Consider the following 16023-nt stretch of genomic DNA (forward strand, 5'->3'; position numbering starts at 1 on the left):
CATGTATGTAGTTCGAAGTATGCCTCGTCTTGACTGCTATGCCTCGCCTTCCTCAGGAGTATAAGCGAAAGCAGCTGGAGGAGCAGCGGCAGTCGGAGCGGCTGCAGAGGCAGCTGCAGCAGGAGCATGCCTACCTGGTGTCTCTGCAGCAGCAGCAGGAAAAGAAGCCCCAGCTTTATCACTATAACAAAAACCTGGAGCCCAACAACAAACCCACCTGGGCCCGAGAGGTTGGGGCGTCTGTTTTTTTTTTTAAAGTGTTAGCATGCCGCCTGAAAAGACTCTGTTCTCCAAGTCAAATCTCTCGTTTTCTTTACTCCAGGTGGAGGAGCGAAGTAAACTAAACAGACAAGGGTCACCGAAAATCTGCACCACCGTCTCTGACACTGCCATCCAGTCGCGCTCGGACTCCATCAGCCAGTCGGGAATGGTTCAGTCTGCACAAACGCCTCCAATGCAGAGGCCAGTTGAACCCCAAGGTGGTCAAGGAAAGGTGTGTGGCTTAAATATGTGGTTTAAGAAAACCTCGCAGAAGCACTAATATTTCTCAGTCTTGACTGCCTTATGCTTGATATCTGGGCTGCTTTACTCATGCTTTTCTGTCTTTACTCTCTTTTTCTCTTCACATCTTTCTGTTTTCCCATTAAAACTTGATACTTTCTACCAACCCCGTCTATGCACTTCTCTTCACTTTGACCTACATCTTGGACTATCTTGGGTGCTGCTCCTTGCATTTGGCTGCTGCTCCCGCCTGGCGTTCTGCTGCTCCTGCCCTCTGCAGTTCCAGATGGCTCACTTGGTTCCACTGAAGCCGTACGCTGCCCCTGTCCCTCGCTCTCAGTCCCTCTGTGACCAGCCAACTAAGAACATGTCCGCCTTCCCCACCCAGGACCCCTCCCTCGCCCCCACGCCCCGCCCCATCCACTCCAGAGAGCTTGTACGTCAGAACTCTGATCCCACTTCTGAAACCCCGGGGCCGCAGTTGCATCAGATCAGGGAGGATCGCGGCCCCTGGATTCGGCTGCCAGATGTAGAGCTCCCACCCAAGGTAAAATCCAATACCTGAACTTCATCTAGCTTTGGAGAATCAAACAGAATATATTAAAAACTCCAAAGGTCTCTTTTTAAACTTTGTTTTTGTTTTGTTTTGGGAAACTAAAAACACATCTTGCTGTTGCTGTCAGATTCCTCAGAGAACTGCGTCCATTGCCACGGCTCTTAACACCAACCTTACCTCTGGCATTAGGCATCCAGTAAGAGCCAGGTACTGATGACAATATATGTATTTTTTATTTATTTTTTTTGCAAATTAGATCATTGTAATCTACGGTTAGAGTTATTAACTTTAGATTACCTTCATGGCAGCAATCCAGATCTCAGCCGCAATGATCGCTGGGAGAGAGGAGACAGTATGAGCATCATATCTGGTCTTCCCCAAACGGGCTCTCTAGAGAGGCACCGCATCCTCAGTGAGTCCTCAGTGCTGCAAACGTGGCCGACCACCAATAAGTTTTATCACATAAAATCTTAATAAAATACACTGAAGTTTTGCATGAGAAAATGTGAAACAGTTGAAGTTGCATGGATGCAGGTTTGCGAGGGACCCTGACGCCTCTATATTCCTCGTCAGGTACCTCCAAAATGGATTCACCAATACTCTCCCATGAAAGTCGCCACAAGCCGGGGGAATCCCGTACATCCTCTCGTCCTGGGCGACCTGCTGTACGTCTTCTTTTTGTTTTGTTTGCTCTTCAGCTGCATCACATTAACTATTTTTCAAATTACTTGCTTATGAAACTGTGTTGATTGTTTAACACAACTGTGCTAAACTAGGGTTGTAACGGCACATGGTAGCAAAACGGTTAGCTTCAAGCAAGCAAAGCAAAAAGTGGCCTTTGCAACTGACTGGAAATGTGTTTTTAGAACTGGTAACTTGAGAAGATCGATGTTGTTTATATGTTTTTTAATGAAACTCCTTAAGGAATTTAAATACTTTTTTTATTCTCGAATATAATAGACAAAATAGCTCAGCTGTTCAGACATCACCTCTGGTCAGAGGCCCAGTCAGGACAGTAGCAGCGTGTTGTGGCTGCTGTGCAGCATTTGATTCTGGTTGGGCAGCTAGATTTTATCTTTAGCACATTTTTTTCATGTTTCAGTGAAATTTACCTTCAGATGAGTAAATCATTGAAGTGCCGAATGAGCGATGCGTCTTATTCCTGTTGAAAAATCCGGACCCTGACAAACTTTTGCTCCAGTTTATTTTTCTCTCTACATTGAAGCTGCATGAGGAACCTTAACGTTACCACGTGGTAGAGCTTAGGGACAGCTGGAAGTCCTCTGTTTAATGTTGGTGTCACTTTTTATACAACAATGCACTGCGTGCTTAGTTCACCTCAAACATTCTGCATGTGTGGAGGTATAAAGCGGCGTTGTCTTTGTTCGGTAGGCGTGTGTTGTACGCGATATTTCCAGTAGGAATGCCCGTACCGTTACACTCCTAATGTTAATGCAACTGAAAGACCGCTGCCATTGACGAGCAGTCACAACACAAAGTTAGACATTTTACTTGTATTGGAAATTCACCAGTTGCTTAAAGTAAGTCTAAGGGAAACTCACAATTAAAAATGCCCTTTCAGGCACAAACTGCCATTAATTTAACCCCAGTGCTAGTCTTAAACGGTTGCTAATGCTTTGATGTAACATTTAAGTCTAGGAACACGTGTACACTCATGTGTTTCGGCAAATGTTAAAATATTAAACATCTCTTCCAACTTTTCTCCTGCATGGTTTTCTCAGGTTCATCTTATGCTGCATCTGATCAACTGTAGTTTGTGCTACATGAATATAAAGCTAACCACGTGTACATTGACATACAGTTTTTATTTCTGGAAATCCAGCTATACACTCTACATGCAGTGTGACATTCCTGTTGGGTGGAAGAACATGCTTTGAAGGACAGCGTTACAGAAAGTACTTTGTGTAATACTGTCTGAATGAATCAATGCTTTAGCATTCTCAGACTGATGAAGCCAACAGTGAGGACCATGAGAGAAAGGAGTGCTTGCTTTTACACAGTGGACACCTTTGCTGTCACATTTCTCATCTTCTTAACTCTCTTGTTTGTTGACTTCGAATGTGCAGAGCTACAAGAGGGCTATAGGGGAGGTTAGTAGCACTGTGTCCGTGTGTTGAGCAAGGCTTGGAAGTTATGCATGCATTTGTTTTCCTCCACTTTTTAATGTTCATGCAGATTTGATTAAATGGCCGACGTTTTTCTTCATCAACTGTAATATTGCGATCCTAATGGCATGTTCTGGTACTCTGATTTATTTTCTCAACTTTTGTTTTTGTTGTTGTTGATCCTGTGATGTCAGTTTTCTTTTCACACATCGATCACTGTCGTGTGAGCATGTGTGTGTTTGCTTGTTTGTTTCTTGCTAGACTCTTGTTTTAAGTGCCTTTTGTAAGTAAATTGTGACGTCTGTGTGTGCAGGACCATGGGCTCTACGCTAAGGAGCGTGCCGAGGAGCCTCCGCGTCCCCCTGTCAAGGCCAATGATTACTCCTCATCTTCAGAGAGCAGCGAGAGTAGTGAAGAAAGCGAGAGCGGCGAGGGACCAGAGGAGGAGAGCCCGACTGATCGGTAATGAAAGTGTTAACACAAACAGTTCTGATTATTCAAGACGCCACAGACTGCTAGGGATGTTTCCATCTCTTCCCAGGTAACATCTCTGGGTGTTGCTCAAAGTAAAAAAAAATTTTAATGATCCGTTTTGAAGTCCTTTACTAAACTTAATACCAGATACACCAGTAGAGCTACTAATTGTGACTTTTAGTAGATCTAAACCTTTCTGTGAACACGGCTTCCAAAGCTGACCTTGCACATGTTTGGTTGATCAAAAAATGCTGGTTTTCCTTGAGAATCAAACTATTTTTCACCTTCTACAATGACTTTGAAAGTACAGTTGCAAGATTCCAGTATGGTTGTGTCATGTGTCTGCTCTGCAAGCTGCATTTAAATTTCCACAGACAGTTGTTGCTGTAGGAGAGAGCTATGCAGAAAATGAAATGGAAACAACCACTATTGTCCTGCAAAGGAACAATTCAGGTGTAACGGCAGCATCAGGTGTGAAGGTTGACACAAAAAATTCTTGGTGTTAAAAAGCGAGATTAACAATAACATTCAATAATGTTTAATGATAGTAAAGATGATGTTAATACTATAAAAGAGTAACAAAACAGAAAATACTATGCAGTTATTAGAAATAAAAATATTTAACTTGCTGTCCAAAGGATGTGCAGCTGAGTCAGATCACTTTCTGTGCATAATGTGCATTCAGTGTATTGAAAATAGAAAAAGACAGACTATTTACAAAGCATTATATTGTCAGAAAGGCAGATGTACAATAGCAGCTGAAATGTTCTTTAAAAATGAGTAAAACCAGAGAAGGTAATTGTGCAAACGCCAGCATGTATGTAAATACTTATTTTGTAGAATTGCCTGCTATTTTTTTTTTTCTTTTCTTTTTTTTAATTGGTTTTAAAGCAAGTGTTGAATTTACCTTTTCTGCACATAACGAGCTGAAAAATTCAGTCATGTCAAACCAGAGAAAAAATATCCTAATGGCAGCTTAACACCTCGGTGAAATCCTCCAGATAAAAAAACAGTCTTCAGCAGAAGCAAGACTTGAGTTCAGTGAAGACTGGAGGAGTGTATTCAAAGCCAATGCATCATCAGAAACAAAAGGGACAGCCCTGCATGTTTAGAATGACGACTTGTTAGCAGAGTTGATGCAGCACATTTTCACTCTCCTGCAGAAAGTCTGGTTGGGACAAAATATGTAAGAAAAATGAGCACAAGAGACTTCAGCAGGACTGGCACGTTAATCAGCAATTCAGTAATTCTTAAATTACTCTAAACAGGAAGGAGGATGGTGCATCCTGTTCAGGACATGTCTATTTTATGGTAATTATATTCATTTAGCTTCCGGCTTCATATCTTCCTGATCGTGTTTTCTCTTTTATCCAGCCACAGAGATGCAGACAGTGATTCAGTCAACACCATGGTGGTTCATGAAGATGAGGGCGAGGTGGGAGAGGGAGAGCAAGCTGGAGGATACGGGGATCAGACCATGCTGGTTCAGAGAGTGAGTCACCTCTACATGTAACGGCGTTTAAAATGCATCGTTGTGTTTCTTTTTTCACCAGTGCAAAACTGACCATGTTTAGAAACTGTAAGAAAAACTACTGGATTTGTTTTGCTGTCATTTCTTTCTAAACAGGCATTTTAAACTTTTGTCAAACTCCTTCATATCGCCCTGAGCTCCAGAGTGCTACTGTTTATCAGATGTAATGGCCTCATCCTACAGGTTTTATTAGATCTGGGGATTTCTGTTGATTTGGTTTTATGTTTTGCAACATTTTTTCTGAAATGCTCCATGACGGCACATTTTCAGCTTACAAGCTGAGTTCACAATGTTTTCTTTTTTAACATCCTGGCGTTTGAAAGAGCTTGCACTCAATCAAGGCTCCCGGGCGTTTTAAAATAGAAACAGGCCTGCAGCATTTGTTACCATAGTTGAGACTTGGTCTCATCTGACTGAAGCACGCAGTTCCAGTTAAATTCCCTGTAGCTTCTTCTCGACAACTGCTTGCCGTGTAGATTGTGTGTAAGTGTTGCTATGGACACTTTTGGACCACAGGAAGTCACTCTTTGCTTCCCGGGTTATTCTTTTCCACCTTTGCATCTCGCTCACTGTTCGTAATGGCAAGATGCACGAGTCCTCGCCCAGCCTAGTGGCTTTCATGTACCATATTTCATGTCAAATTTATAACTACAGGAAATGGAAAATCATTGATTACTAGTTTATATTTCATCAAATTTAACCTACTTCAAAAAAAAACTACCTTCAAAGCCAAAGAGTATTTGCTTTGTTTGATTTCCTCTGTAAAAATAGGAATTTTCTCGTTCAGACGTGTGAAAATGAAAAAACTTTGCTCATAGGTTTGGTTCATGTAATTTGTTTCAAACATTAAATGTAACTTTTATCTTGCAAGAATAAAGATTTAGTGTATTTTTACATTTTTCTTTTACTTTCATTAAAAAAAATTACATTTTGTGCTCAGTTTTTTCTAATTAAAGAATTTTAACTTCTAAAAGTCCAAAACCTTTACAAATCACAGATGATAATTTTAGGGAATACTCTATAGGTTTGTCAAATGATAAAGGCACCCATGTTCCTTATTCTTACTTTTGGTGTGACAGATATCCTTTAGGTCTCGAGGTGGTTAGTTTATTCCCAGCTGAACATGTCATACTTAGCTGCAGCACGTTAGCCCAGATTCAAATCTGTGGCGTCATCATTACATAATGAACTGTGTGTTTGTTTTACCTGGAAGACCCCAGAGAAGAGGAGCCATAACGGATACACTAACTTGCCAGATGTGGTGCAGCCCTCCCACTCTCCCACCGATTCAGCCTCTCACTCCTCTCCAGGGAAGGACTCCGTTTATGATGCAAGTTTCACTGAGTCTAAGTATATCAGTCCTCAATCCGTGGGTTATTTTTGTGTCGGCTATGTATGCCATCATGTCAGGCATGAAAGTTTCATCAAACGTCATTAACTCAATTCATTACTATTGGTTATCTTTGTAAAGTGATATAGGCAGTAAAATTACATATATACTCTGTGTATAAAATATTCAAAATTAAATTTCTGTTGCCTTAAAGTGGAACTAACGACAACATGTTCAATCCAGTATCAATCCAGGGGTTTGGTGAAGGCATCTGGCAAGTCTTCCTTCACCACCTTCGTGGATCTTGGCATGTATCAGTCACCAGGTGGCACAGGGGACAACGTGTCAATCAGCGGTGAGTCACAAGCTCCTCAAACGTCCCACAGCATCTGCTCAGTGTAAATATTGACCCATTAATATTGCAGCCACACTGGTTTGTTTGTTTTTTTTGTCAGACCTGACTTTTTCAAAACATTTATAAATTGTAAAATTAGCTTTAGCATATGGTCATTCTGTATACATTTGATGGATGGGTCATATTTGCAGCAGTATTCAACCCTAATCTGTTGTGCAGTAAAAATATTCTAATGAGGGGAATTGCATATCCATTTCTGTTGTTTTGGCTTTATGCAAATGTCATTTGAAAAAATGTACATATTGGAAATGATCATTCGTGAAAACAATCCATTCCTGTGTTTTTGCACTATAGGCTCCAGATTTGAGCAGCTGAAGATGGAAGTGAGGAAGGGATCCATGGTGAATGTCAATCCTACCAACACGCGCCCTCCTAACGACACACCTGAGATCCGCAAGTACAAGAAGAGGTTCAACTCTGAGATCCTATGTGCTGCACTCTGGGGTGAGGATAAAAATCACACTGCTCTGTTACAAAAAGAGCTAAATAACAGGTTAAATAAAACAGAAAAAAAAGAAAATCCCAGTAAAGAAGAAAAGTAAATATAAAAACATGAATTCTGCTGTGTTATTTTTAGTTGTGGCTACAAGAACGATAGTATAAGAATGTTTTTCACACCCAGTCTCAGTTATTTATGGGTCCATGCGTTTGTCTGTAGGTGTGAACCTGTTGGTGGGCACAGAGAACGGCTTAAAGCTGCTGGACCGCAGTGGCCAAGGAAAAGTTTACCCACTCATCAACTCCCGCAGGTTCCAACAAATGGATGTTCTGGAGGGACTCAACCTGCTCATCACAATATCAGGTACAGTAACTTCAGCTGGCATTCTTTTTGGGTTTTAATAACTTAGCATTTTCAATTAGAACAAGAAAATGCTAATAAAATGGTGCATAAAACAGGTTTTATGTGCTATTTGATGTGACTCTTCACAAGAAAAAACATTTTTTTCAAATATGACTTGATAATTATGTGTTATTGGAAGATTAATATCTGAACACCAACTATAAAGTCTTAAAAATGCAAACATTAAAAAAACCCAACTTAAATAAATAAGCAATGCTAAGCCTGGTGGCCCGCCAGGCTTATAATACACTGATTGAAACCCTGATGTAATTTTGTTTTTTGAGCTAATCGCAACATTTAACATCTCTTTGACCAAGTTCTCCTTGTTGTTTAAGGCAAGAAGAACAAGGTGCGTGTGTATTACCTGGCATGGCTGAGGAATAAGATCCTTCACAATGACCCGGAGGTGGAAAAGAAGCAAGGCTGGACCACTGTGGGAGAAATGGAGGGCTGTGTGCACTACAAAGTGGGTAAGTTTCATCCATGTCAGCCATCTTTTCTCCTTCTGAGAAATGATGGTGACTATAGGCGGCACCAGGTGGGTAACCTGGTGAAATGAAGGATAAATCACATAAGTAAAAGAGTGAATTATTAATTATTGACAAAGGGCCTTACTGTTGTTCTGTTCAGTGAAATACGAGAGGATAAAGTTCCTGGTGATTGCTTTGAAGAATGCGGTGGAGGTTTATGCGTGGGCGCCCAAACCTTATCACAAATTCATGGCCTTCAAGGTAGAGCTCCCCTTTCTCATCACATTACATCCTGAGATCAATCTAGCTAATTATTTTTCTAAAAAAAAAAAATCCAATTTTTTGCCCTTTTAAACCAGTCTTTTGCAGACTTGCCACACAGGCCTGTACTGGTTGACCTGACTGTAGAAGAGGGCCAGAGGTTGAAGGTCATCTACGGTTCCTGCACTGGGTTCCACGCCATCGATGTAGACTCTGGAAATAACTATGACATTTACATCCCTGTTCATGTGAGTTGTAAAGCTGTCAGCCTGCAGTATTTTGGTAGAAGTGAAATTTCTGGGGAAGCTCTGACCCTCCTCCTTCATTTCAAGCAGATCCAGAGCCAAGTGACTCCACACGCAATTGTGTTCCTGCCCAACTCTGACGGCATGGAGATGCTGCTTTGCTATGAGGACGAAGGTGTTTACGTCAACACCTACGGACGGATCATTAAAGACGTCGTCCTGCAGTGGGGCGAGATGCCCACATCCGTTGGTACGAACTTTAAAATTGTGTGGTTATGTAAGGTGGAGATGCATTGGTCGTTGCTAATGTTTCTGTGCTTTGCAGCTCATATCTGCTCCAACCAGATCATGGGATGGGGTGAAAAGGCCATCGAGATCCGCTCTGTGGAGACCGGTCACTTGGACGGGGTCTTCATGCACAAGAGAGCTCAGAGACTGAAGTTCCTTTGTGAAAGAAATGATAAGGTAAGAGAGAAAAGCTTCATGAAAAGAAATGAAGCAAATAAACACCAAGAACTACTAATATACTTTTCTGAACTTGGAATATAAACTTATTTAAAATAGTGTTAAGTTTCATATATAGGTGGTATTGGATTTATATCTGTAGACAAATTTTTTTCAGTTTCTCACTTTGATTTAGGTGTCATTTTTTCTTAGATTAAAACTTATTAATTTGTTAAAATTATCTGTGTGATTGTATGTTTTGAATCTTTGTTCTATTGAAGAGAACATTCACATCTAGTCTCCAGCCTTTTTTCCTCTAACAACGTTTCTTCCTGTAGTCTGACCAGTTTCCCTATTCCCACAGCATAACACTGCCCCCACCATGTTTGTCCAGTGTAAAATGTAGTGTTTTATTTTTCCACACTTACTGTTTTTGCTTACTGGCCAAAATGTATATAATTTGAAAAGAGCATCTTCTGTCATACTCTTGCTGTGTTCCCTCCATGGCTTGTGGAAAATTGCAAAACTGACTTCGTATGTCTTTGTTTTAGTTTTTCCCATTCTTCCAAAAAGGCCGGTCTTCTAGGAGTCCAAGACTAATGGCTGCTCTTTTTGTCAATGCCCTCTTGCTAGGATTATCAGTTTAGGTTCACAGCCATGTCTTACTGTTTGCAGTTGTCATACTTTTCAAATGATTTCAGATTTTCAAAGCTTGAAATATCCTAAATAAAACACCAATTTAGTTTTTAGTTGTAGTGGCAGTGCAGTGAACTTCAAGTTGTAAAAGTTGCAAAATAAAAACTTTCTTATAAAAGATGTGTTTCTTACTCATTAAGACTTGTGTAAGGAAGGGAAGAGGCTTTTTTTTCCCAGAATGACGCTGTACAGGCTAATAATTCTGTTATAGATGTAAGTGCTAATCGTTGCCCTGTGTGTCTGTGCTGCTCCCCAGGTGTTTTTTGCTTCCGTGCGTTCAGGAGGCAGCAGCCAGGTGTACTTCATGACCCTGAACAGAAACTGCATCATGAACTGGTGAAGCGGCAGCTGCTTTGGTCAGTGCGTAGAACCCAGCAGAGCCGACATTCTTGCTAACGCATGCACACAATTTGCAAACACTGCTCTCTTTTACCCTGAAGCTCCTGCATACTTGCGTGCTCCAACCGCAAACGCAAAGACATCCAGAACTCGCACAGAAAAAGCAGAAAACAAAACAAACAAAAAAAAAACCCACTCCACAGACATAAACTCTACATCCATTCCAGCCTTAACTGCTTAAGGTACAGTTAATAGAGAGACCCCCTGCTGGCAGTCTGCTGGGAATCATCACGAAAAACCGCAGATGAGATTCAAATGTCGATATCCGTAATTAATTTAGACTCTGTGTATATAAACTAGCTTGATTCTGTTCTCTTTGTGAAGCTGTCTTCTTTAGTTTGATCCACTTAGTTTCTACTTGTGACGTACGTTAACATTCCTATATTTGAGGAAGGCATTATTTTTCAAGTACTGTGTTCAAAATCAACAATATATCGCCTGAGACTTGGACGAGAATCTGTTTCAAACTTGAAGTGCTGAAGAGTCCATGTGCTGCGGTGCACAGACCTTATTTGTTCAGAGGTTTGCCGTTTTGACATGAAGTTGTTCCGTATCAAGATTGACCACAAACATTTGATGTATTACAACATGAGCAAAACCTAGGTGAAGCGGTTATTTGTAAACCCTGTTTTTTTGTTTTGTTTTTTGTTTTTTTCTGTCGCAGCAATCAGGCCTTGAATCTTTTAAATGTAAATTAAATTTCAGTTCAATATTAATAAATGTTAAATCTAGTTTAAAGTCTTTTTTTTTCATAAGGTAAATAGAATCAGAACAGAACAACTTCCTGCTTTGGTTTCTTCTTTGGTTTGTGTAAAAACCAACTTCATTCAACTTGTATCCATCTTTCATAGGTTTACAAAGTACGCAAATTTACTATTTATATGTAGTGGTTCTGTAATAGTACTAGGCTACTGATTTTCTTAATTTTTACTGTACTTCTAATGCCATATTATTGCAATATATTCTACTGTTGTGGAGTCTTTTTAAGAGGGGAGTTTGTGTGTGAGGCAGCATGATGAGAGCTTCAGGAGGAGGATGGGTGTGAAGGGGACAATCGGTGATCAACCCTGCTGTATCATATTTTAGTCTTTAAATTGTTTTTTTTTGTGTGTGTGGGTGTGTGTGTGAGCAGTGTGTGTGCAGCAGAACAGCTCTTCGTGGTCTTCGGCCAGCAGAACAATTTATCTTCAGGGAGACGCTGCGGTTCGGCAGAGTACTCCAGCTTTTTGGGCACTTTGGAGAGCATGAGTGGAGCTCATGAAACATATTTTATAGATTTACATTCTGCCAAAGTTCACAGTGCATGTTGGGATAACTGGGTGAGTCGAGGCCAAAGAAAGCAGAAACTAAATGGAAGCTGTGAATCGAGGCGAAAACAACTCACAGATCACTAACCAAGGCTTTCCTCCTGTAATATATAGTTGTTGTTTTTTTATATAAATATATATATACAGTGTTGATTGAAGGTTTAGATACACAGATGACCTCAACTGACCTTTTTTTCCAGTGTACAATCAAGGTTTCCCCCAGAAACCTTGCTAAGCCCAGTGGTTGGATGCCAGGGTAGTCATTCATCCAGCGACCCGTTGTGTTCTTGAGTTAAAATATGTTTAAAGTTGACTAAAAGTGTGAAAATATCACCTGGTAATTCTAAAATCTTAAATAAATAAGCAATGCTTAGCCTGGTGGCCTGCCAGGCTTATGATACACTGGGGGAAACCCTGATAACGATATAATGAAATGCAACAACACAGCCACATGCATTTTTTTTTTTTTTTTTTTGTATACACCAACCATCTTTGACTGAATATTTTACTACTCTTCTTTACAGAATTGGTAGTTAATTTAAACTGATTGGATTCCCAACAAAGAGCTGAATTTTAATTATTTAAACCTAGATTTTAATGCATGTTGAGACCAGGACATCCCAGAAGCTTAGGAATAATTGTCCAATGTCCAGACTTTCTCTCCATCTAGCTGTTGATCCAAGTGATTGAGCTTTTATGGTTCCTGCAGTCTCAAACTTCCTAAACCATTTGTGTTTCGTCTGAGCGCTTGAGTCGGATGGTTTCAAACTGGAGAGAGTTCCCGAATGAACATTCAAATCAACCAGTTTAGATTAATTCTACTATTTCTAATGAGAAGAGTGTGTAAAAAAAAAAAAATTCAACCAGGATCAGAAACTAAACTGAGTAAATGATGAAGGAACCTTTGATTAGTGATCAGTGGGAAACTCTGCTAAAGCTCGCCCTTCAGGATAAGATGTACTGTCATAAAGCTATAAAGATCGCCGGACTTGTTTGAGTCAAAGTTAAGATTATTATTCTATAGATAGACAGATGATTTATTGTACAGGAAGAAAATTTAAATGGACATGGAGAACACTTTTCCTTCAGTTTGAAAACCCTTACAGATGTATATCTAACGCATACTTCAGTGCGTATTGAGACGGTTTGTATAGTACTGTATGAAAACTTTTTTTCTTTCCCCTTGTTGAATATCTTTTATGTGCCATGGCCTACACTGCAGATTTACAGTACACACAGAGCTGTGGCACTTGTTTTTCTTTTTTTATCTGCAATCAATCTGCCATCGTGTTTACAGATTAAGCAGTGCCTTGGAGTAGAGAAAGTTAGAAGCCTGAGGAATCGTTTTTTTAGCCCCGTCCCTCGTCTCTTACTTGAAAATCCAACTAGACGTTTAGGACTAACACTCGGTGCCGGTTAAGTGCACTTAAATTAACTAAAATAAAATCTAGAGTATCCCCTAAGTGAATGTGAGATGCATTTTTTGGGGCACCAAAATCAACTCCTAAGGATTCATAGCGCGTCCAATCAGAAAGTAGTAATAACAAATGTGTTATTACGCGTTTATTGAGCTCATTGTGATGTGTAGTGGATCAGCTTACAGAGGGAACCAGCACAGAGAAAAGCTATGTGTATGAAACCAGTTTGGAGAAAACCCTCAAATGAATTTGTGTGTGTGTTATGTGTGTGTGAGAGACATATCCTCAAACGATGGTGATGATGATGATGATTTAGGTTCATGCTGCACAGATCAAATAATTGCTTATCCTTCAGTGATGTTGATTGTGTAACCTCGTAGTCGGGAGAGTAGCTTGTTATATTCTCAGAAGCCTATTTTATAAAGTTTGTAAATTAGTATTATTCAGAAAAAAGGTGAATGTACATCTATAAAACAGGTTTGTATTTGTATAAAGGTGTAACACACTATTATTCTAAGCACAATGTATTTTAGGATGGATCAACTTAGCATAACGGAGACGGAGTCCTACATCCCACGTTCTCCGTCGTCGGGTTCGTCGACATGAAATCAGATAAAATAGTTGCTTAAAATTGAAACGGTTGTCGGCTTGTTGCATCGTCCGGACAGACCATCGGCTTTCACAGCGACGTCCACGTTGGTTGATGAGCCGCGCGGGGCTGACGGGCCGTTAATATTCTCAGGTGATCGTCGTGAAGGAAGTGCAGTGGTGATTTTAGCCTCTTATCAAGGGAACAGCGGCCAGAGAGTCAAAAGTACATTTAAACAATTTGTCAGAATACCAGAGGTTTATGTTTGTTTTTATCAAAATCAGTTTGCGAAACTAGAGAACTAAAGGATGTTGACGATGGTTAAAACTGAGGACTGGAGTCTGAAAACCTGGCAGGCACAACTTGAAAGTAAATCGGGTCAAAAGCTAAGCCAGTTCGACAGCGTAGCTCTTAGCTTTAAGAAGTACATTTTCATTGAATGGACAACGATTATTCCAAAATTGGAGACTGTGCATTAAGTTGGGATGTGTAAAATTTGTGGGAGATGTCTATTGATTAAAATCAAACTTCTGAATTTGAAGTGTTTGAAAACACTCAAGATTTGCTTCTGAGGCTTATAAGAGTAAGCTTTACTGTTAAGAAGACATTAAAAGCATTAAGACTGCACATTAAATGTAAAGGTTAACATGATACTACATGATAGCCAGAGTTGCACCAGTCAGTTTTCTCCTTCCTAGTAAAGATTAGGATTTTTTTGTGTCTCTTTTGATCAATTCTCCATATACATTTATTTATTTAAAGGAATATAAAATGCAGTGAAAGTTTTTTGTTTTTGATATAAGTTGTGGTTCTAAATCACAAAATGAAGGAATTCACAGCATTTGTCATCATGCATTGCGTTTTTTTTTTTTTTAACTAAATAAATAGATCAAAGTACATGCTGGTAATTTAATTTTAGCTTTCATGCATTTCAGAAATACTTAAATATCTTTTAGTATGTGTTCCTCTGATCACCCAGCAGAGACTATCAAGGAAAGCTAACCAGTTCCAACCCTTGGCATGTCGATTCGTGCATCTCTAATTACAATAAAGCATCCTTTTAAAAACACTAATCCCTAAACGCTTTAAAAAAAAAAAAAAAAAAAAAGCACCTTAACATGTGGAAGTTCTGTTCAAGTTTTCTCTAAGCACCAATTGAAACCTAAACAGATACACTTTGCAGAAGGTCGACGTCGGTGTTACCTTGGGTTTCATCAGAATGATCAGCTGAGGGCGTCGTCTGAAACTGATGACGCTTCTGTTTAATAAGCAATATCTGAACCAATCAAAACCCTGGCCGTCCATCTCAGTGTGGCTCGCAGGTGGCGATTCTTCAGTGGCCTTTGGCAGAATAAATGTAGGCTGGTTTGTTTGTTACAAAACCGTTCTCTTCTTACGTCTATAAGTGCTCGAAACGACAGCTCCTCTCTGTCGGTCTTAACACAATCACCTTCTGGGAAACTAAAGACGATGAAATGTCAGAAACTGCCTTAACGGCCGGGTAGGAAACGATCAATGGAAAACCTAGTAATAATCTAAAGTGGCACTTCTGTTATTTTTGGTGTGGCGTGTGTGAATGGTATTGGCAAATCATAATCGCCAGGATGTTTAGACGGAGCTATAATATCCATTTTTCTTTTTCGATAACTTGATTTTTAACATTTTTGCAACGTTTTAATGTGCCCACATCTGTTACTTGTGAGAGGTTAACTTCAGATTGTATTTCATAAACCTATAAACTTTAAACTTTCAAAAGATTGTGCTGAATGAATTTATGTCTTAATACAGGTTGTTTGAAAAATAAAATCTTGATCTCACTTGGGTTTGTTGGTGCTGTGTTTTTTTCTCTGTTGATGGTTACATCTGCAATGAAAGGAAGACGGGATGAAGATGAAAGACTCCTGTTTTTTTTTTTTTTGTTTCATTCTTGTCATATTTTTTCTCCAAGGAAGCGGTCACAGAAGTCATGGATTACTAACTAGAAGTTGCCAGAAACTTGAAGATTTGAAGCAGAAATGATAATAAAATTAAATGCTTTGGATACATTAATTTTAAAAAGATTGTAAAAGGGACAACATCATCCATGATTTTATTTCTGGACAGTGAAAAATCTGGAGAAGATGGATTATGGGAACAGTTTTGTCATTTCCAGACTATCCCTTTGTCTAAATGTTGCCCCTCATTTGTTCCATATATCAACTTGTCTCCTTCTTTTATGTCCTTTTGATTCCTGCTTTATTTTTTCTTTGCTTCCTTTCTTTCATGTTTTCCTTCTTTCTGCCTTCCTTCCATCTTTGTGCCATTTCCTTTTTCTTTTTTTACATTTCTTAACTTCTACTTTGGTTCTTCCTCCTTGTTTTTCCTCCTGTCTTTTCTTCCACTCCTGATGGAACGCGTTGTTTTTTTCCCCCCTCCAATTT

General features: G+C 39.7%; 1 protein-coding gene across 4 annotated transcripts in view; it reads left to right on the top strand.

The window, feature by feature from the left end:
- The window catches only part of mink1 (misshapen-like kinase 1), a 30061-nt gene extending 19041 nt beyond the window's left edge, over positions 1–11020 (top strand). The window contains exons 14-32 of one of the 4 annotated variants that reach the window (XM_016676973.1): positions 57–230; positions 323–493; positions 782–1048; positions 1185–1264; positions 1366–1469; positions 1631–1722; positions 3145–3168; positions 3497–3645; positions 5032–5149; positions 6402–6518; positions 6762–6873; positions 7228–7377; positions 7592–7735; positions 8110–8244; positions 8405–8505; positions 8604–8753; positions 8841–9000; positions 9076–9215; positions 10147–11020. In XM_016676973.1, the coding sequence (XP_016532459.1) occupies positions 57–230; positions 323–493; positions 782–1048; positions 1185–1264; positions 1366–1469; positions 1631–1722; positions 3145–3168; positions 3497–3645; positions 5032–5149; positions 6402–6518; positions 6762–6873; positions 7228–7377; positions 7592–7735; positions 8110–8244; positions 8405–8505; positions 8604–8753; positions 8841–9000; positions 9076–9215; positions 10147–10230 (2472 nt within the window). In that variant the 3' untranslated portion in view covers positions 10231–11020. The remainder of the gene's footprint in view (positions 1–56; positions 231–322; positions 494–781; positions 1049–1184; positions 1265–1365; positions 1470–1630; positions 1723–3144; positions 3169–3496; positions 3646–5031; positions 5150–6401; positions 6519–6761; positions 6874–7227; positions 7378–7591; positions 7736–8109; positions 8245–8404; positions 8506–8603; positions 8754–8840; positions 9001–9075; positions 9216–10146) is intronic. The other 3 variants (XM_016676976.1, XM_016676974.1, XM_007563154.2) reach the window with 3 other exon arrangements.
- The last annotated feature ends 5003 nt before the right edge of the window (positions 11021–16023 follow it).

The sequence above is a fragment of the Poecilia formosa genome, unplaced genomic scaffold (assembly GCF_000485575.1).
Source record: "Poecilia formosa unplaced genomic scaffold, Poecilia_formosa-5.1.2 Scaffold145, whole genome shotgun sequence".
Lineage (NCBI taxonomy): Eukaryota > Metazoa > Chordata > Actinopteri > Cyprinodontiformes > Poeciliidae > Poecilia > Poecilia formosa.